The following is a 21,239-nucleotide window of genomic DNA, read 5'->3' as shown; positions in this document are numbered from 1 at the left end:
GGGGTCAGCGATGGTATCTTTTTACTGGACATCTATCATAGATGTCCAGCAAAAAATGTCATGCCTGCCCCCTGGGCAACTGAGCACCAATTGCAAACTGTTAGACTTTTTTTTTATAAATATGCTCTACAATGCAACATTGTAAGCAATTATTTAAGTGTTGGGAACGGGATGGAGGGGAGCCCAGAGACTGTGGTGGGAGCAGGATGGGGCGAGCCCAAGGACTGGGTAGGAGTGGGATGAGGGAGCCCAGCAACTGTGATGGGAGCAGGTGACGGCGCGCAATACATACTGTCCATTTGGCATTTGTGTGGAGGGCCCGGCCTGCCCATATTTTGCTGGGGCTTGGGGGGGCACCCATGCCAAAAAAGTTTGAAGACCACTGCCTTAACGTGACCATTTGTAATTAAAACAAACTAAAAACCTTAACTGTTTTGTAAAATGTTTTTTTCACACACACACGGATTAGGGCAGGAAATGGGCTGGTACAGACAGCTGAGCTCTTGCTGGCACCATGCCACCATGGAGGCCCAAAGCCTTGGGGATCAGCCCGTCCAGAATCTACTCACTGGAGCTTCAACGCACTAGTGCAAGTCCCCAAGAAACAGTCAAAGTTAAGTTTCATATAATCTATCTCGGTATGAAGGGCTTGGGACTTCTACACGTCTTGTTAGGGTGAGGCAGCCAAGCGTGCGCTACTGGTTCAACAGAGTTTTGTTGTAAAAATGTAAAATGTGCCAATTCTTAGCTTCCCATAGTGCACTTTGGTTTTATGCAAATCGCCAGGATTGGATTCCCTGAAGAGATAGCGTGCACCTTGGTCTGGTGCCCCGCCCACATAACACACACCAGCAGTACGAAGTCTAAGTGGGTGTGTGAGGAAAAAAAAAGTTGGCACTTTCCAGCACACTGCAATGACCCCCCCCCCCCCTCCCTTGGGAAAGTGTTGGAAGTGTCGTGAGGAGAGGCTGCCCCGGGTGCTGTGGCAGGGAGGGGGAGGCAGAGGGAAACGGGAGCACGAGCATCCCCCCCGCCGCCCCCACACCCCCCGGGCTGCAGTTCGACCCTGGTGACACGGGCAGTGACGGAGGGATGACTTCTGCCAGACGCAGCCCATCAGCCCGGGTGCAGACGCGGAGTGGGCACGGCAGGGGGCCGCGGGCTTAGCTTTCTGCGGGGGAGGGGGAGGGGGAGGGAGGATGCTCTCTCCTTTCAGAGTCTTACCGTAAGAGGGGGGACCCCGCTTCAGGCGGACTTCCCAGTTAATCACTGGAGAAAGCAGGATCCTTGCAACCAAACGCAGCTGGCGCCCTGGGGTTCTGCAGCGCCCCTCACTCGCCCTCATCTGCCACCCGGACAGCATGCGGACCCCCAAACTCCTGGTGCTGCTAGTGCTCATCGCCATCGCCTGCGCAGGTGAGTGGCGTTTCTCTACATCCTCACTTTGCAGTAAGGAGCCTGTAGGTGTCCCAGGCAGCTGACGACGGCCCCGCCTATAGAATAAGCGCCGCGAGACGGTTTCTAGGAGCTGTGATTGGATGCGCGTGCGCTAAACGCACGTCACGTCTCACGCACTGGAGATTATTTAAGAATTGCTTCGGGCCCCCGTCGCCGTCAGGGTTTTGGCCGGGCGTGTAGCGCCATTGTGCGTTGGGGTTGCTTAGCGCCTCGCAACCTGTTGTCTCTGTGCTTTTAAAGGGCGCTTTGAATTTTGAAATCTTTGCTCGTTTTAATCGTAAAAAAACTTATTGGGGGCTCTTTTAGGATTTATAGGGCATTTACAGTTTCCACGCTTGTTGAGGGGGGGGGGGGGGGGGTTGAATATTTATATTAAGGCATAGCATAGAAAACATCTTTAAAAGGCAAGAGAGGATGTGTGTGAAGTACTTGGGCGTGTGTTTAAAAGGCAGCACGTATTAGGCATATTAGGAAGGCGGCTGGGGGGCGGGGGGGTACGTGTGCTGGGACGACACTGAATACATGTATTAATGTTTGATTTAAAGCGCTTTCGAGTTTCAAGAAGACAGCCGTTTATTGAGCAATACTTTATGTAAATTGTGTTCGCGATTACTAAAGAAGGCAACGCCGATTAAACATATTAACTTATAATGTTAATTGATTATATTTAATGGACTTTGAAATGACTCTCCGACTTCATCGCTGTGCGAGTGCCCGATAAAAACGCACTTATTTCGGTTACGAAAAAATGTACTGTCATAAGAAGGAAAGGAGTGCATATTGACCTTAGGGGCAGGGGGGTAGGATATTGGGGGGACGGTCGGAACTGTTTGTTTAGATCTCGTGTGTTGGGGACTGAACTGCTTATTTATTACACGTATATAGCGTACAAGGCGGTCCTGGGGCATCGTGGCGCTTTTGCAATAAGGCTTACTTAGTTACAGAAGAGAAAACCACATGACAAGCTGTGGGTGTTAGTTACAGCGAGAAAGATGCAAGTGCAAGAAAGTGAAAAGTTGCAATGACCTCTACATGATGCGCAGCTTTAATCCTGAAGTTTCCGGGGTTCCAGGGAGCCACTTGGAGCTCGTGGAGGCGGGGGGCTGGGAGGGGGGAGTTGAGGATCTTAGTGTATAACTATCGTGTGTTGGGACGGCACGAGCAGCCTTTGCACTAGTGCAAGTTTCACGCGTGCGTAGATTGAATAGAGACGGTCCACGTGAGCCCTTGCTCGGAGCTGGGCACACTCGGGCATGCAGCTATGCCCGGGCGTGTCCCGTGTAGTCGCTTGAATCGGTGGGGATCTGTTTTGCTGGGGGGGGGGGGGGGGGCGACGCATGGAGGTGTGGGGGGTGCTTAACATTTCTTGCTTGCTGGATGCATTGGTTAGTGTGTGGGGTGTGCATGCTGGCTGTACTATCGCACAAGAAGCAACATCCGTGCGTGTGTTCCCAGCCGCCCCCTCCTATCGTGAGTTGCCCTGAGAAGCCGTCGACCCCTCCACAGTCCCTCGACTTTGAGGCTCCCTGGCCTGGGGCTTGCACTGGAACCCCCGCCCCATATGTTTGCACAGATTGCGCCGCTTATTTTGCATTTTGAAGCGGGGTTTCTTTCCCCTCCAAGCATTCGCGTTCTTTTGTTTTTGTACATGTGGGGTTCTGTTTAATGGCGTCAAGGGATATTTGCTGCAGCTCTCTGCCCTCCGCTTTTTACTCTGAAATCTTGGGGTGATGTGTGCTGTCATCACACTTCCACTCCGGCCAGAAAGGGGTGTTGAGAGGGTGCTGGGTTCTATGACAACAATGCATGTGTTTGCCATGACGCGCAGTCCAGACAGGCTGACGCACACATGTTTGGATGTCTAATCAAAGACCACAACTCTTTCCCCGAGACAGGTGGACATTGAGGGCTATGTTACCTTGTGTTTGTATAGCGCCTCCTGCCATTTGGTGCGGCATTGTAGCGCTGCAGATAACAGGGCATTGCAGTGCTGGCAGCAGTAGCTTCGCTTTAGGGAAGTGCTTGGGAGACGCAGCAATGTTTAGTGGGGACCCATTGGGAGATAAAGGTTGACTACAGAAGAGGGGTGGGTTCTGGGTAGAGACTTTGACAAGCCGCAGCTGTTGTCATTAGGCGCTATATTCCTCGCAGTTACTCTTTGGGTGAAGATTGCACAGAAATGTGGGTGGGTGCAACTGTGTGTGGGGGTTGGTTTTGAGACGCAATGTCATTGCTGCTAAAACCTTTTTCTTTTATTGATGCCGACATGGGGCTCTTGAAGGGAACGTTTTATTGCCGGCTTCTGAAATGCCTCGTTTACAGCAGTCGCGGCCCTGTGAATGGAAGCTGACATTTAAGTTTCCCCTAAAGGGCGGATGTCCTCTGACCATGTTTGGGGAGCACTTGTTCACGCATGACTTAAACACGACACGTGAACGGTCACTTTAAGAGCAGGGCACTCTAGTTATCCAATGCCCGTAACAGCGATTGCAGCGCTTTTCGGGGGGTTCTATGCGCTATAGACAGCACCCCATGCATGCTCGAGTCGCGTCACCCCCTGGCATCAGAACACCTAACTTTATAAAGGTGAGCTCCGCCGTGGGGATGGGGGGTGGGGGGGCATCTTTTTGATTCTTTCAGTATATTTGTGGAGGCAGTTACCGAAATGCAGACGGGAAAGTAAACATGTGCTTTTGTGTCGGCCTCCATGCCAGCCTCTGACATGAGCTGGCCTCTGACATGAGCTGGCCTCTGACATGAGCTGGCCTCTGACATGAGCCAGCCTCTGACATGAGCCAGTTGAAAACACCATGTATGTTACAATGATGTGGTTTTAATCTTGAATAGGAGTGATCCAGTGGCAACATACGTTAAGCAACTGGATTACCCCTGCGGTTCCTAGGCACTAGATTTCCAATGAACCAGAACTATAACTTGATTTGAGTTTTTCAGAAACTGCTCTCCAAGACCCGATCAATCAACCTGTACCGTCTTGGTGGAGACACCCCACCCTTCCATGACCGCTGAATCCTAAAGCTATGAATATGACATGTCTTTAATGTCTTCTTTCTAGTTGGGACCAGTAGCAACTGGCGACAGAGTGCATCGACTTAAGTTAGTTCTCACTCAGCCCCTGCCTGCATAAGACCTGCCATACGCCTCGCGCCTGAACGTGCTGGACTGCATTTTATGGAGTGGTTTAACCTGCCAAACACACGAAGGAATGTAACTTGGGTTCATGGGGTTTTCAAATTTCAAGCAGCCCTTTCTCTGAACCAAAACTTCTTGCCTGCCAGAACACTTTGTCCGGTAGTACATGGTAGGAGCGGCGTTGCCACGCCGCCCAGTTTCCCCCTCCGGGCGGTGCTTTCGTGGTGTTGGGGGCAGAGAGAGAAATGGCACTTCTGTGCAAGAGTCCAGCAGGAGGAGTGCAGGAGTGCTGGCCTTTTTTCTTTGCAAGGTCTTAAACTTGATCTCCCCCCTTCCCTCCCACCTCCAAGTGAGGCCATAGCAAGGTCTCCCCAGCTTACACACAACCTTCCCCTCCCAAAACGGATGCCCTAACTACTGGTAAATACTCACTCATCAAGCCCTGACTTAGTGCTTCGAGTTGGCTCTCATACCTTCCGAGATCAGCTGCTAACCCTCTTCAAGGCACTATCACATCTTGGGCGTTGGGGACCAGCTATTCTGAATTCTCTACCCCCAGCAGAGGTTCGGGGACCGGGCACTTCCGGCCTGCACCCATCAACACCACAGGTTTCTCATCTGCTTTTCTCACTGGCTTCTAGGAACACCTCTGCGCGCCCTGCGCACCCACTTTATTTCTTATTGAGCCACCACGGAGCACCTGGCGGAAGAGTACTACTAAAGACGGCTTAAGACACAGGTTCTGTGCCACGCCCTCCCTCATCCTTCAGACGTTACAAGATCAATGCCAAGAAATAAGTTAACAATATGGCCTTCTAGACCGAGGGATGGGTCATTATCGTGGGATAATGACCCCTGCTAAGTTTCCTTTGTGGCATAGGTTGGGTAAGGGCCATTATAACAATGGTACTGACCCTTCCCGCACCTAATGGTGGTAGCAATACATGTTTAGGGGGTGAAGTGAAATAAACGTTATTTAATTACGCAGTGAAGTAAATGGGCAACTGAGATAGTGCATTAAATGTGGTTTTATTTTGTAGTATTGAAATAACAGTAATCGTACATTAAGCATTTTAACTACAACCCTGGTTGAATTTGAACAGGTATTTGGTGTCCTGTAACAGTGAACAGTTTTTCTGTAAGAAAGAGAAAGCATTTTTACATGTTTTTAGTTTTTTCTTGTGTGCACCAAATAGGACGTTGCATCTATACAAAGCCCGTCCCAGAGGCGCAGGGACTTGGTGAAAGAAACCTGTGCCTGGAGATTGTACTGCTTTCCCAAATATTCCGAGAGCAACCAATACCAGTAGTTATTGACTGTACTATAAACATTCTGATTGGCTGTGAGGAGGTCATGAAAGCTCTCCATGCACTAATTCCTATTGGCACTCTGCTTGGAAGCAGAAATAATTTAATGCATAACACTAGTTATAAAAGGCATTAATTTTAATATTGACCAGTCCAGTCAATTTGCTATAAAAGTGCAATGTCCAGTGTGGTGTTTGCTGAAGTTTCTCTTGCATTTCTGTTTTATGGGATTCTCTCTATTGCCTTTGAACGCACAGGTGCTTGGCTCATTATGCCTTTGTGCATTCAGCTGCTTGACTGAACCAGGATGCTGCACGGTGTGTAGGCGGATGGCAGCCATTGCATAGCTGCACGGTGTGTAGGCAGATGGTAGCCATTGCACAGCCGCACGGCGTGTAGGCAGATGGCAGCCATTGCATAGCTGCACGGCGTGTAGGCGGATGGCAGCCATTGCATAGCTGCACAGCGTGTAGGCAGATGTCAGCCATTGCATAGCTGCACGGCGTGTAGGCAGATGTCAGCCATTGCATAGCTGCACGGCGTGTAGGCAGATGGCAGCTATTGCATAGCAATGTGGCGTTTTAACAGTAGAACATCACCACAGGCCTCCCTCTTTCTGTGGAGGGACATGGTGGGTAGGAGACGGCGCCAGAGACCAGACCTGGGATGGTCACTACTCCAAGTTGACGTCCAACATGGTTTCCCATGAAGCAAATATCCACAACTATCCAGAGGATATCACTTTCCATGTTATCTTGTCTCATCTCCACAGGTCTCAGCCCCGGCACGCACGTGCAAGCACTCGTGCACTGGCGCAGAATTAAACCTCTGATTAATCCAGTCATTATGAGGCTGTCCTGGGGCTTCAAAGGAAAGATGATGATGATGATGATGAGACCGTGGCAGGAAAGGAGAGTTTTTCTCTCCCGAGAGAGGCTGCAAGTCTCAAGCCGGGAGGGGTTGCCTCTGCAGCTGTTTGTCTCGGTTTATTATGCTTTCACACTCGAGTCAGGAAGCTCCTTTCACCACAATAAATGTGCCGCACAATGAAGCACTATCCGTTTTTCATTCAGGTTCTTATTGGTGAGGCCTCCAACCCGTCTCGCACCCACCCCCAACAAGTACCCGGTGCCACAGTGGACTAGGAACCAGGCCAGTGTGTATTAAGAATATCGATTTATTCATTTATTTTAATCAAATAGCACAAATAAATGAACATCAGCCACCAGTAATGTGGCAACACAAAAACAAAAATGACTTTGGTACAGGCACCAGCACAGAGATGACACTACAATATGCAGTTACAATTGTTTCCTTTTAAATCACCCTCCAATACAGAAAAGAACAATTCAAGACACTGTGAGTGCAGATTGAAAACCCAATGTTATGATACTTTTCCTCACAGCAACCCTCACCCTCCAAACAGCAATCAGGCTTGACTCCTTTGAATGGAAGGCAGTGGCAGGAACACAATGGGGAAAATCGGATTTTGAGTATTAATCACAGGAACACAATCGGAGACAGGAAAGTAATGGGATAATTTTGCCACACCCAACAAGAACAGGCAGGGCTTTTGGGGCTTTGGTCGGAGCACAATGGGGAAAATTGTTTTTTTGTATTAGGATCACTGATGCACTGTGAGAAAGAATGGAAAGGGACATTCGTTTTGCAGAGCACAAGGGGTACACAGGGGCAATTTCGTTTTGCACCTTGCATATGCGTAGGCACTACCAGGCTTCCCACCACTGATTTGAAATGATGGGGATCAATGGGGAGTTCTTTTTTACACCCTGCACACACATGTGGAACAGGGCTTTGGGGTCAATTCTTTTGGCAAATCTTTGACTATACTGGCTCACAACACACTGTAATTGTAATTGGTAATTTATAACACGCTTAATACCCAGAGGTTTCTAAGCGCGGACACGGGGATCGAAACTGTATTGCTCTGCATCGTTTTGCTTCCAAGATGAGCTTGTTGCTCCTGAGCTATCCTCCCAAGACAGAAGAGTTAGTTAGTTTTGAATGCCAACAAACACCCGTGATTTCTATAGGGAAATTAATTGATTTACTTTGATTTAAATATGCCAGGCATCTACACAGACACACAGGATATCTTTCTATGGGGAAGATACTAAAACAATGCTGGAAGAATGAAGGGCTTGTAACATCTATGGCTTTGGGGTATCTTTCTTACAGGAGAGGCCTGGAACTGGGCATCAGGGATCACCGAGACACACCACTGGGAAAACAAGGGTGTCAGTCAAGGATCTTCTGAGTCCTCCAAGGGGGCCCCAATCAGCTTCTATATCTCCTGGTACATGTCTCCATTGCAAGGCCTCGCTGCTGGGATGTTTTGCCAGATTTCAGCAGCAGGACGCCTCTCTGAATTATTGGAAGAAGTCCAGTTCTCATGCAAACTGGTTTATTTATAGGGTAAATGACATCACTAATTTGTCATGATTCCCACGAAAGGGATTAGTTAATGTTCACTACCCACCTCTCGCCTGTGTGCGGATACGACAAGAGGATGGGGGAGTGCTTTGGAACAGCTGTGGCAGGAGACAGCATCATCCCACTTTGGCAGATGGGCTCGGTCTGCATTGAGCTCACAAATTATCTCAACATGGCAAGTACCCTGATTTTTCAAATCTTCACATGTATGAATACATTTTTGAGAAGTACATATAAAGCGAAGCATATAAGACTAATCTGGACTCCACACGCCCTTCCTGTGCAGAGATAGTTTTTCTTCATGTACTCGGGAACCATATCAGTGTAAAATATGCCACTCTACAGCCCCCATGTTAATGATGACCTGCACGTGCATACCAACCTTGCCCTCTCTCAAAAACAAGGGAATGGCCAAATAAAATTTTAATTAAAAAAAACTATTTTGTTGTGAGAAACATAACTAAAGTTATTAAGTTAATTTCTCTTCATAGGCATTTGACTAGCAGAGATGCCTGTGTTTAGATTGTGCCTCCCCCTGCAGCGCCTATGGCTATTTTTATGGGACTTGGAGGTCACAGGTGCTACCAGAACAGACATGGTTTATCTGGTCTTCACCGTGTTTTCAATCTAAAAGTATATTCTTTCTTGTATTTTTAAGGAAAGGCTCGAAGTGATGACAACCCAGCTTCCCTTCAGGGCAGCAGTGGGAGGTCCCGGAGCTTAGTTTCAAGCTGGGAGAAATGACCAGCAGCACATGGCTTTTTAAACTCACACACAATTGCTTTTAAATGACATCTTTTAAGGCACACAATTTGAGCACATATGAGTGTCACTTTTAAATTGGCCTTTGTATAATGCCCTATCTGAGAACACAACGATCACACTTTGAATTTCTCTTAGCATATTGTCAATTCAGAGTGAAAAATGAAAATGACATTCTTTTATTAAATTTAGATGTAATGTTCTTTTTCACTTCAGCTGCTTGGAGCGCAATTCTGGTATCCCATTGAAGATACTGGCCCTCATTACGACCCTTGCGGAAATTGACTGACCGGACCGCAACAGCGTAAATAGCGTTTCCGCCATTGCACGAAGGAGCAAAGTGCGGCTAATTACGACCCATCGGGCACGAGCATTACGCCATGGCGGAATCCGAAAGGCTGCGATGGCGGAAATGACCCCAAAACGGCCCTTACCGCCGCCGTACGCTGCACCAGGTGCAATACCGCCACCCATCTTAGCGGTCACCGTAATGAGCGGGCACCGTAATGAGCGGGCACCGCAAATTACGGGCACCGTAAATATACGGAAACGGAAGTAAAAGCATGTGGCCGGAACGGGAAACAGCACGCCGCACAACTATAAAATCCGAATCCCAACACAACCATTAAAAATCCGACCCTGACACACATCCCAACCCGTTAGCAACCCCAGTTCAAAAAATAAATATGGGAAAGGTAGCCAAGAAAGCGTGTGATCGCAAGCGGCAGGTCCACTTCTCCCGAGAGGAACTGACCGTGCTGACCGAGACCCTGCAGGAAAATGCCGCCGTCGTCTTCTCCAGTCAAATGACCAGGACGGCCCTTGCCAACAAGAAGGCCATATGGGCCCTTGTGGCACAGCGCGTAAGTGCGGTGGGGACAACACCCCGCACGCCACAGCAATGTCGCAAGCGGTGGGACGACCTGCGGATCCGCGTACGCAGCATACTTTCTGCGAACAGGAACATCGCCACAGCTACCGGGGGGGGATCAGAGTCGCCCATCAAGTTGACCCCCTGGGAGGAGATCTGCGCCTCCACCATAGGAATGGAGAGCATAGAGGGAGTCGGAGGGATGGAGAAAGGAGTGCCGACATCCGGAGAATCAGGTAGGTTTGCCAAGAGAAACAATGCGAAATCCACAAACCACGAACATGTGCAGTACCATGTGACCCCATAGTGCAATACATACTTTGCCCTGACAGCGCCCTCTAAAAGTCAGAATGAATAAACAAATTAATCAAGATGCCATAAACAACCCCTACATGTGCAGCATGCACCCCCTAACTGCAGGCAGCCAAATGAATGCATCCTCAATCCACACGAAAATGAGACCACCTCCAAGGCCCAGTCCCATATCAGCCTCATGTACCACCCCAATGCATTTGACACGTTGCCATTCCAAATCCGACAGACCCATAACTAACGCTCGCCCCTCTTTACTCCACCACAGGGTCCGATACCAACGACGAGCTGCAGGACACCCCTACCAGCACGCCTGCAAAGAGGGCCAGGACCAACGTCCCAAGAGCCTCCACCTCAGGTGCAAGGATCAAGACACGGCAGCAGCAGGAATCAAGTGCCAGCACACTGGAGGGGACTGCAACAGGCACCCCAGCAGCCAGCAAGTCCACAACCCCAGCACCACAGGTCCCCCCAAAGAACGTATCTGATGGCACTGCCTCTGGTGGTAGCAGCACCATAGGTGACACAGCTGTCATGCCAGCATGCTCCGACACGGAAAACAGTGCTGGCGACGTAGGTACCATCCATGACCTTTCCCAATCCCCCTGCATGTTCCATCCCCTACACCATGACGAAACCACGCAGGGGCACCCTGAAGACGACGACTGGCCAACCCCCACAAGTCCTGTGCCAAGGCAACATGTGTTGAGCAGCCCCCCTGTCACACCACCGCAAATGTCCATGGCCCAGCAGAGGCAACAGTCCCTCGACCTGCTGATCGAGCAACAGCAGGAAGCGTCCACGCTACTCAAGGACCATGCAAATGAATGCGGGGGTTCCAGGGCAGCCATGGAAACATCCACCGAGACACTCAGGGCACAAATAGAGAAAAGTAGTGAGAGCCTCAGGGGAGAAATGGAGAGAAGCACCGAGAGCCTGAGAGCACAAATGGAGAGAAGCACCGAGAGCCTGAGGGGGGAACTGCATGCGACGTCCAAAGACGTTTGTGCTGAACTTGCTGCTGTGCGCCGTGTGCTCTCGGAGCTCTCACAAACCCTCAGAGACATGCATGGACGCGAGCAGGCAGAGACGTCATCCGTGGCAAGTTCCGTCCAGGGCAGCCCCCAACGCAGATCTGGCAGGAACCTGCGCTCCACGGGCAGGGGTGCCCCTGATACCCGTAGAGGGGGCTTGCAATAGCGTCTACCCACGGGCAGCATGCATATCTGGACACTGGTGTTGGGGGGGGAGGAAGTAGGGTGGAGGGGGTGTGTTGGGCTTCACTGGGTGGCGGGTCCATAGGGTGTATGAATCAAATCACATTAACAATACAGCACTTCATTATCATCCAATGACATGTGTGGACATTGATATTTGCGTACGAGGCCTTCATAGGCGTACAGTCCACTATGTGCCTGTACTACACACACACAGTGCCACAGGTCCCCTTTCCGTGTAATAGGCACCATGCGTGGTTGCTAGAAGCATGCATCTATGATGCTCTGTCGGATTGCACGTGCATCCTGTGCCTCATGGACTCCCTGGCGTCCCTCCACATCCCCACCCTCATCATCATCATCTTCAGGTGCATGCAGTACAGCGTCAGGGGGCATGGGCACATTCCTACGTATGCACATGTTGTGCAGCATGACACATGCCATGACCATCTTAGAAACCCTCTCATGGCTGTACATGAGTGCCCCGCCAGACCTGCTGAGGCTGCGGAAACGAGCCTTCAGTAGGCCGAATGCCTGTTCAATGACCACACGGCTACGTGAGTGGGCATGGTTGTAGTCCTCCTCATGCTGGTTCTGTGGGTTCCGGATTGGTGTAAGGAGCCATCTCTTCAGTGGATACCCGGCATCACCTGTATGGGACGAATAAAGGGTGTCAGTGGAATGATAGTGCTAAGTAGCCCCCCCCCCCTCCTGCAAGGTCATTGACGCATCAAATGGGCCACGATGTCATGCATGGAATGAGACTCACCGAGTAGCCAGGATCTGTGCCCTGCGTGTCGCTCCATGTAGCGTGGTATTCTTGTGTTCCTCAGGACCATAGAATCATGGGTAGATCCTGGAAATCTGGCACAACAATGCGTAAAGATCTTGTTGGAGTCACACACCATTTGCACATTGATTGAATGAAATTGTTTCCGGTTGCGGTACTGGACCTCCATGGCATGTGGGACAACCAATTCAACATGGGTGCAGTCGATGGCACCAATGCAACCCGGGATGCCGCCAAGTGCATGGAATCCCACCTTTGCGTTGGTAATCTCCTGGTACGTGCGTGGTAGTGTGATGTGGTCGTCGGCGTGCTTCAGGAGGGCATCGTGCACTTGGGAGAGTGTCCGTGAGAACAGTGGCTGTGAAATGCCATGCAACTGTCCCACTGTGTGCTGGTAGGTGCCTGTGGCCAGGAAGTGGAGTACAGACACCACCTTCAGTAGGGGTGGGATGGCGGTTGGGCTATCTATCATGCTCACGAGGTCAGCATGTGTCATGTCCACAATGGCGATTATGGTGTCCCGGTCCAAACGGTAGAGGGTGTGGATCTGCTCAGCAGTGAGGTTGAACGGATCAGCTCGGAGGCGTGGGATTGCGGGCCGCCTGCGTGGTGGTAGTGGCAGTGCTTGTGGGCCTTGCTGACCCTGCCTTGCCCTCCTCCTCCTCCTTCTCCTCCGTCTCCCCTGTGCGCCCGGTTGTTGTACCTGTTGTTGTTCGTCGTCTTCTTGTAGTTGTAGCACTTGCAGTGCTATCTGGTGCCCCAGGCCCAACATCGCTAGTCCTGCCGGTAGCATTTTGGAGTGGGAGTGGTTGTGGGAGGGGTTTGGGTCTGCTATATATGTGCTGTCGGCCTGTATGGCCTCCACCTGTGCTGATTGAATGAATCTGTGGCAGATGCAATCCCTTCTGGCCGAGCACGTCCCGCACGTAAGGCTGCATTTGGCCGCATGGCATCTTGGGATTGGAATCATGTATCAAATCCCGATGGCAGTGTGATGTACTTTGACTGATTTTCATGCTATGCTCCCATTGTTACACATGCTATGATTGCAGCCGCTTACATACCTGTGAAGAGTCAGTGGTATGTAGGGCTCGATCGATGGCCGACCCTCATGCAGCACAGTATCGTACTTCACCGACGGGCGTGGCGTCCCATTTGTGATTGCAGCCAGTTAGCATTATGACACACAGCCGCACTACATTGATGTAATTGTGAATGCAAGCGTTCACAGAAGCCTTTTCGACGTAATGTTGCAAGTGAGGAATTCGAAGGCCAGGATTTTTGGTTGCGAAGTAGCGGTGAGGAGACGCCCACAGGTCTGCCTGGAAATGTAACGTTCTATTGTTGAATGTCCTTGGGACAGGGCCCATAACGAGCAAGCAATGAATGACATGAATTGAATGGGATGCGCAATAGCGTAGTGGACGATAAGGCAGGACGTTCCCAAGTCCATCTAGCTTCACGACACTACAGATCCGGCCAGGAGCACAGTGGTTTTTGCAGACTGCATTACGCACAGACGCGATGGAAGTTTCACATATTATGTGAGTGAATGTTCATGCGTTTTCATTGCGGGATGAGGGAATGATGAATGGATGCATGGACAGATGATTCCATTTAGGGTCTGCCATGTACATGTGTTTTTTGATTCAATCCCCTTCCCCTGCGCTATGTGATGCAAGGCTGCCATAGTGGGACTTACGTCTATCTGCCCTTGTCGGATCCTCCCTGTCTCGACGCGCCTTCATACACTTGTGTCTAGGCACGTTACTAATCCCATGTCATGGGTTCTATCTTGACGGACGCATGCACAGTAACCGACGTTGCCAATGGTGTATTAACCTCGATTGGTTTCGTTATGTATCGATACTGATTTAGGGGTGTGTATATTCCTTTGGAGTGGGCTAGCATGCATATGGGTGTGGATTTGGTGTGTTGAATGAAGATAGTGATGCATCATGTGTCATGTAGTGCAATCGGTTAATTTGTGTTTCATTTTGGTGACAGGTATCTCCTGCCCTATTGCAGATGCCATCTGTACGCCACTCCTCCAGATGGTTTTTACTCTCGACACCTGCAGCTTCGGGTGAATCAGTGGAGCAGCATTACGATCTTATGGGACGATCGCCAATGGGCCACATGCCCTTACGCTGTTCTGGTGGCTAGGTGCAACATTTCGGCCTTTCAGCTGGACTAGTGCCTGCCTCATGGGACGGACCTGCGGTTCTTGCCGCTTCCATGTTGCCTTTTGGAACGTTGATGTTGGCCCTGTGTGCCATGATGGTACAGGGCGTCACACAAGTGGAAGCTGGTCAATTATTGCAGATGCAGCCCTCGGTGATGATGGATGTTTTGGTGTTATTTTACAAATTGCTGTGAGGCCTTTGTCATTTGGATGTGCATTTAAATTGTATTCCGATATTTGGCGTGTTGCGTTATTCTTTGCAGGTGATGTGGCGATTTTCGATTTGTGGCGGTATGTATTGCGAGATGATCTGCATTGTGTTCCGCCTTCTGAGTTGAGTTGTGTGGTACAGTACTGGCCGCTTTTGCCTACGTAGCACAGTGTGGTCACGGATAGGGGCTGCCATTGTGACTGTTTACATGATGTGCTGTTCAGGGGCGGGGGATTGGCTTTTGGCCGACTGGTGCCTGTCAGCCAGGTCGATTGATGGTATGATGGGATGTTCAGAATGTGGCTGGTCACAGGTGCCTGTGTTTGCGTGCGTTTGTTGGAGGGGGACTGGGGTCATGTCCATTGGAATAGCTTCTGTATTCATGCCATCTGTGCCCTGCAGCTCCCATCGGCCCCTCTTGGGATGTGCCTGGCTGCTCAGTCACTCTGCCAACTTGTGTGGTACATGCTTCTGCTGATGGTTGGTTTGTTTACTGGCAAGAGTACAGGTCTGGTGCAATCCCCCTCAGGATGCTGTTTTGGATGTTGCCTTGCGCTGGTGGCAAGCGATGGGGGACTACTGTTGTTTTGTGTCATGTGTTCTTGATTTCCATTTTGATGTCTTGTACCTTCACATGCCTGTGCTGCATCAGTACGGCTATGGTGAAATGCCGTACATGGATGCCCACTCACGGGGCGCTTCGAACACCTGCATGCATTTCTACGTTGGCATGCATGGGTGAATTGTAGATTTCACTGGTTGCATGGTGTGAGTACATTGCGCCTGCCAGGAGTTGTGCAATGTGGCCAGGGAGTGGAGTACAGGCACTCAGTGGGCCATTTACGGTTGGTTCACGATGCCGTATTTCTAGCCATGGCGGAATGGTCCATTCCGCCATGCCTGATGGCGTTAGGTACATGTCCGCTAGGGTCGGAATTGCCGTACCGTTGCACCATGGTGGTGTTTGCGGTTTGGCATGGTGCGCGCGCGCGTGCTTAGTGCAGTTAGCGTTGGCGTTCACTACGGTGTCGCTAATGGCTTCGTACTTTGCGGTGACGGGTCATAGTCGCACCGAGCGCTTTTCGATGGCGGTATTGCATTTCCGCCATCGTTTTCCCCTTTCCGCCAGGGTCGTAATGAGGGCCACTGTGCCCTACTGTTTCATATGTGTGAGTGCAGCTCTCCATGGAGTTGTCAAAACATCATTGCACGTGTCTGTCTTTTCCTTCATGAAATGCATTTCGCGTATCATTGCATTTTGGGATTGAGGCCCACTTTCTTTCCTTTATGATTTAGGTGCAATAGGCCTTATGTCTGGTATAATTTCTGTGCTGATCTTTTATTTCAGTGAGTGTTCACAAATGACTCTTGCCTTTTCTGGCATCCAGGGCCTATATTTCACCCCACATGTTAAAGGGGTGGGAGTGTCCACGGACAGTGTTCCTTGAATGTGTTTCGGGGCAGGTTTTGGGAACTACATTAATCCTTACAGTTGTACTTCATTCCTGATATTTGTAGGGATTCTCTGAATGTTGTCATCTTTGTCTTGGAGGCACGCCTCTTTTTTCAGTATATTGTGGTTATGGATGTTGAGATTATCAAAGTTCTCCCATTTTTATTTTTTTTAACGCTCTTTGGAGCTAAGCTTTGTTCCTGACCATTGTGTTGTCTCTAACGGCTAATTTATTATGCAGTTTCTGCTATTTTGTTGTTGTTGAGATGTTGGCATTTTCTAGTCAGGAAGTGGGTTGGCTGCAGCACCAGCTCATACCTACCCGGACGTTCCTCTACTGTGACCAGTGGACGCATAAAGACTTCTTAGACTAGGGAGATGTCTCCTTTCATCGGTCCCTACCACTTGTAGCAGTGTTTGCGTGGGTACCACTTCTGGTGGCCTGCCATGGCATCCTAGCCAGCATCATGCTACTACCCCATGTTGGCAATTCTGTGGCATTCACTTCACCCCCTTAAAAATAAGGATTGGCTTTGACAATGCACCACCGTACCCAACATAAGTTCTGCTCCGAGTTCCCTTGTGCAGATGTACTTGCGTATTGGGGTGGAGCAACAGTCAATTTTCCTGTCGTTGCTTGTACAGAGAGGGAAACGCGGACCATGAGTTCACAGCACTCGACACCCTGTGTCATGAGTGAACTGATGATAGTGAGTTCAGGGAAGCACACAATGATGGCATTAAAAGAGATGAAATGGCAGAAGATGGGAAAGAAAGAGTAAGATATGAATCCTACATTGATTATCAATCCAGGATTTGCAATCTGGATCATCTCAGAGTCAATAGGAGCCATCTGCACATGTGTACCTCTTTGGACTCCACGTTAACCCCACTATATTGTTGTTTTTCAATTTTTCTTTACCAGATTTCAAAAAGAAATATGAGGTCAACCTGGATCAACTAAGCTATGAAACCTCAGACACTGATACGCAAACCGTGGCCAATCTCGCAGGTCATGCCCTTAAATCTTTCAACACCTTAAATGGATTTATTGGCCTAATATTGACCCTTCGCCTTTTTCGCGTGTGCTCGGTGTACTCTCCTCCCCACTCGGCTTCTCTCCATTTACTCTACTTCTTTACAATCTTTTTTCACTAAGCTCGAGGGTACTCTCACGCTTTACATGTGGGTGCATGTCTGGCGTGTCACTCTATGCACATGGCCATGGTCTGTTGCAAAGGTTCAGATGAACGAAAAGTGCTAATTGCCAATCACCCGTTTACGCATTCATTCATTCGTACTCTTCATCTGGTGTCTGCAAACTTTTCCTCCCCAGAGGTTTTAGACTACAACTCCCATCAGTCCTAGCCAGCATAGTTATAGCGTGGATCCTGGGACCCCCTAGGTCAAAGCCGGTGGACAGCTGCAGGGGTCGACCTCTGCTCTTCATCCTAGGTGGCACTGTGACCTTTCTGATTCCAACCACCTTCTTGCGGGCTTCCAGCAGCACTACTTAGGACTTGGGAGATTGAAAGAAGAGGAATAGCTTAAATTACCAAACAGCTTATGCCCAACTCTGCCAGTCACACTCCTTACAAAATGCTTTCTAGGCCACCCCCAGGTCTAGCACCAATGCCACAGGGGTCAACTTTAGGATGTATTGAAGCTGTACCAGCTACAAACCTACTGTGTCTCCGGCAGATCCTGTGCCAGCGTGGCGACTTGTTAAACAACCGAAAGTGACAAAGGCCTAGTAGGACCGTTTTTGTTTTTGACACCCCAGGCCCCCTTTCTTGTCGTGCCTTGAAACACATTATATACAGGTGCACCATAAATACGCAATATATAAAATGGTTTCAATTGACAATTCAATGTCTGGCACTAAAACGACCACTTGGTTCAGTTCTGTTTTAATTTTTTAAAGTGGATCAATAGTACCTCGTCCATAACCTCACATCAAAGACGCAGGGAGTTGAGTCCGTGGGAACTCTAGGATGTCCACTTGCTCCTCACTTTCTGATGTTGTACCTGCCACTCCGGTAGTACTGAGCGAGCCCTGCCACTCCGGTAGTACTGAGCGAGCCCTGCCACTCCGGTACTACTGAGCGAGCCCTGCCACTCCGGTACTACTGAGCGAGCCCTGCCACTCCGGTACTACTGAGCGAGCCCTGCCACTCCGGTACTACTGAGCGAGCCCTGCCACTCCGGTACTACTGAGCGAGCCCTGCCACTCCGGTAGTACTGAGCGAGCCCTGCCACTTCGGTAGTATTGAACGAGCTCTGCCACTTCGGTAGTATTGAACGAGGCCTGCCACTCGGGTAGTACTGAACGAGGCCTGCCACTCGGGTAGTACTGAACGAGCCCTGCCACTCGGGTAGTACTGAGCGAGCCCTGCCACTCCGGTAGTACTGAGCGAGCTCTGCCACTCCGGTAGTATTGAACGAGCTCTGCCACTCCGGTAGTATTGAACGAGGCCTGCCACTCGGGTAGTACTGAACGAGGCCTGCCACTCGGGTAGTACTGAATGAGGCCTGCCACTCCGGTAGTACTGAACGAGAACTGCCACTCGGGTAGTACTGAACGAGGCCTGCCACTCGGGTAGTACTGAACGAGCTCTGCCACTCGGGTAGTACTGAACGAGGCCGGCCACTCGGGTAGTACTGAGCGAGGCCTGCCACTCGGGTAGTACTGAACGAGGCCTGCCACTCGGGTAGTACTGAACGAGAACTGCCACTCGGGTAGTACTGAACGAGAACTGCCACTCGGGTAGTACTGAACGAGGCCTGCCACTCGGGTAGTACTGAATGAGCTCTGCAACTCGGGTAGTACTGAATGAGCTCTGCCACTCGGGTAGTACTGAATGAGCCCTGCCACTCCGGTAGTACTGAGCGAGCTCTGCCACTCCGGTAGTATTGAACGAGCTCTGCCACTCCGGTAGTATTGAACGAGGCCTGCCACTCGGGTAGTACTGAACGAGGCCTGCCACTCGGGTAGTACTGAATGAGGCCTGCCACTCCGGTAGTACTGAACGAGAACTGCCACTCCGGTAGTACTGAACGAGAACTGCCACTCGGGTAGTACTGAACGAGGCCTGCCACTCGGGTAGTACTGAACGAGGCCTGCCACTCGGGTAGTACTGAGCGAGGCCTGCCACTCGGGTAGTACTGAACGAGGCCTGCCACTCGGGTAGTACTGAACGAGAACTGCCACTCGGGTAGTACTGAACGAGAACTGCCACTCGGGTAGTACTGAACGAGGCCTGCCACTCGGGTAGTACTGAATGAGCTCTGCAACTCGGGTAGTACTGAATGAGCTCTGCCACTCGGGTAGTACTGAATGAGCTCTGCCACTCGGGTAGTACTGAATGAGCTCTGCCACTCGGGTAGTACTGAACGAGGCCTGCCACTCGGGTAGTACTGAACGAGGCCTGCCACTCGGGTAGTACTGAACGAGGCCTGCCACTCGGGTAGTACTGAACGAGGCCTGCCACTCGGGTAGTACTGAACGAGGCCTGCCACTCGGGTAGTACTGAACGAGGACTGCCACTCGGGTAGTACTGAATGAGCTCTGCCACTCGGGTAGTACTGAATGAGCTCTGCCACTCGGGTAGTACTGAATGAGGCCTGCCACTCGGGTAGTACTGAGCCAGCCCTGCCACTCCGGTAGTACTGAATGAGGCCTGCCACTCGGGTAGTACTGAACGAGCTCTGCCACTCGGGTAGTACTGAATGAGGCCTGCCACTCGGGTAGTACTGAATGAGGCCTGCCACTCGGGTAGTACTGAACGAGGCCTGCCACTCTGGTAGTACTGAACAAGGCCTGCCACTCCGGTAGTACTGAACGAGGCCTGCCACTCTGGTAGTACTGAACGAGGCCTGCCACTCGGGTAGTACTGAATGAGGCCTGCCACTCCGGTAGTACTGAACGAGCCCTGCCACTCCGGTAGTACTGAACGAGCCCTGCCACTCCGGTAGTACTGAACGAGCCCTGCCACTCCGGTAGTACTGAACGAGCCCTGCCACTCCGGTAGTACTGAACAAGACGGCAGTAAAAACGATTTTAACAGTTATTGCTGTCAACCACATAGTCCATCTACTGAGCACGATATGCACACACAAGCCCATACATGTCAGTATTAAATCTAGGGGCTTTTTAAAATCAACATTGCAGTATTATGTGAATTGTAAAAGACTTTAACCAATCACAGCAGAGCGTTCTTAGGACTGTTACAGGTCATCAGATTATCTTAAAAGATAACATGGTTAAAGCAAAGGGGTTGTCAATGTGGGGTACTGGCTCCCTATGTTTGAGCGTTGTCCTACCCTATTCCTTTCGACGCATGAAGGTTGTCCTCTTTAAGATTACATTTCTTAAATGTCATTTCTGTCTCTGATGGAAGTCATGTGGCTGCGTGGGTCTCCTTCATCGGGACTTGCTCCTGTGTGTGGCCTGTCTTTCCTTGTAAACAAATTGACAAGGGGGGTCCTGGGAGTCCATCTGCCAGACATTAGTCCTGGTTACGAGAGACTTACCCAGAGTCTTTAGCTCACTATCTTTCACAGAGAAGAAATATCCCAAACATATCAGTCTTTGTCCTGCCCTGGGGCAGTCCAGCACCGAAATGCTAGGAAATTCTCCTCTGAACAAGAGTACCAACAGCATCCCCAGACAAGTGTTTTGGTCTGGTTGGACCTCATCAGTAGGGAGGAGCTGTGTCTCTCTAAGAATAGTGACCAAATGGTCCACGTCTGGATTCCCCTAGTAATTTAGGATGAGACCCAAAGTTACTTAAATATGCAAATTGACAAGGGGGTCCTGGGAGTCTCTCTGCCAGACATTAATCCTGGTTACGACAGACAGTTCTAGCAACACTACAAAATACAACCCACCCTGTAAAGGACAAAGAGAACGGACAGTTTCAAAGAAGGTAAGGGGGTGCACTCTGGATACTGACAGGAGGGCTACTGACAGGAGGGCTACTGACAGGAGGGATACTGACAGGAGGGTAGTCAGTATAGTAAATAATGGCAACAGTTCAAGTATGCTTGGTTTCAGCTCAAAGGGAGC

The 21,239-nt window shown here is 50.3% G+C and overlaps 1 protein-coding gene across 2 annotated transcripts in view; it reads left to right on the top strand.

Annotated features, from left to right (window-relative positions):
* Positions 1–1,196: 1,196 nt before the first annotated feature.
* HGF (hepatocyte growth factor) overlaps positions 1,197–21,239 on the top strand; it is a 179,762-nt gene continuing 159,719 nt past the window's right edge. For both annotated transcript variants that reach the window (XM_069627802.1, XM_069627801.1), the window contains exon 1: positions 1,197–1,416. In XM_069627802.1, coding sequence (XP_069483903.1) covers positions 1,362–1,416 — 55 coding nt within the window. In that variant the 5' untranslated portion in view covers positions 1,197–1,361. The remainder of the gene's footprint in view (positions 1,417–21,239) is intronic.

Source organism: Ambystoma mexicanum, chromosome 12 (assembly GCF_040938575.1).
Source record: "Ambystoma mexicanum isolate Mex_15411 chromosome 12, UKY_AmexF1_1, whole genome shotgun sequence".
NCBI classification, from domain to species: Eukaryota; Metazoa; Chordata; class Amphibia; order Caudata; family Ambystomatidae; genus Ambystoma; species Ambystoma mexicanum.
Note: the sequence above shows the minus strand (reverse complement) of the source record. Positions and strands in the feature narration are given on the sequence as shown.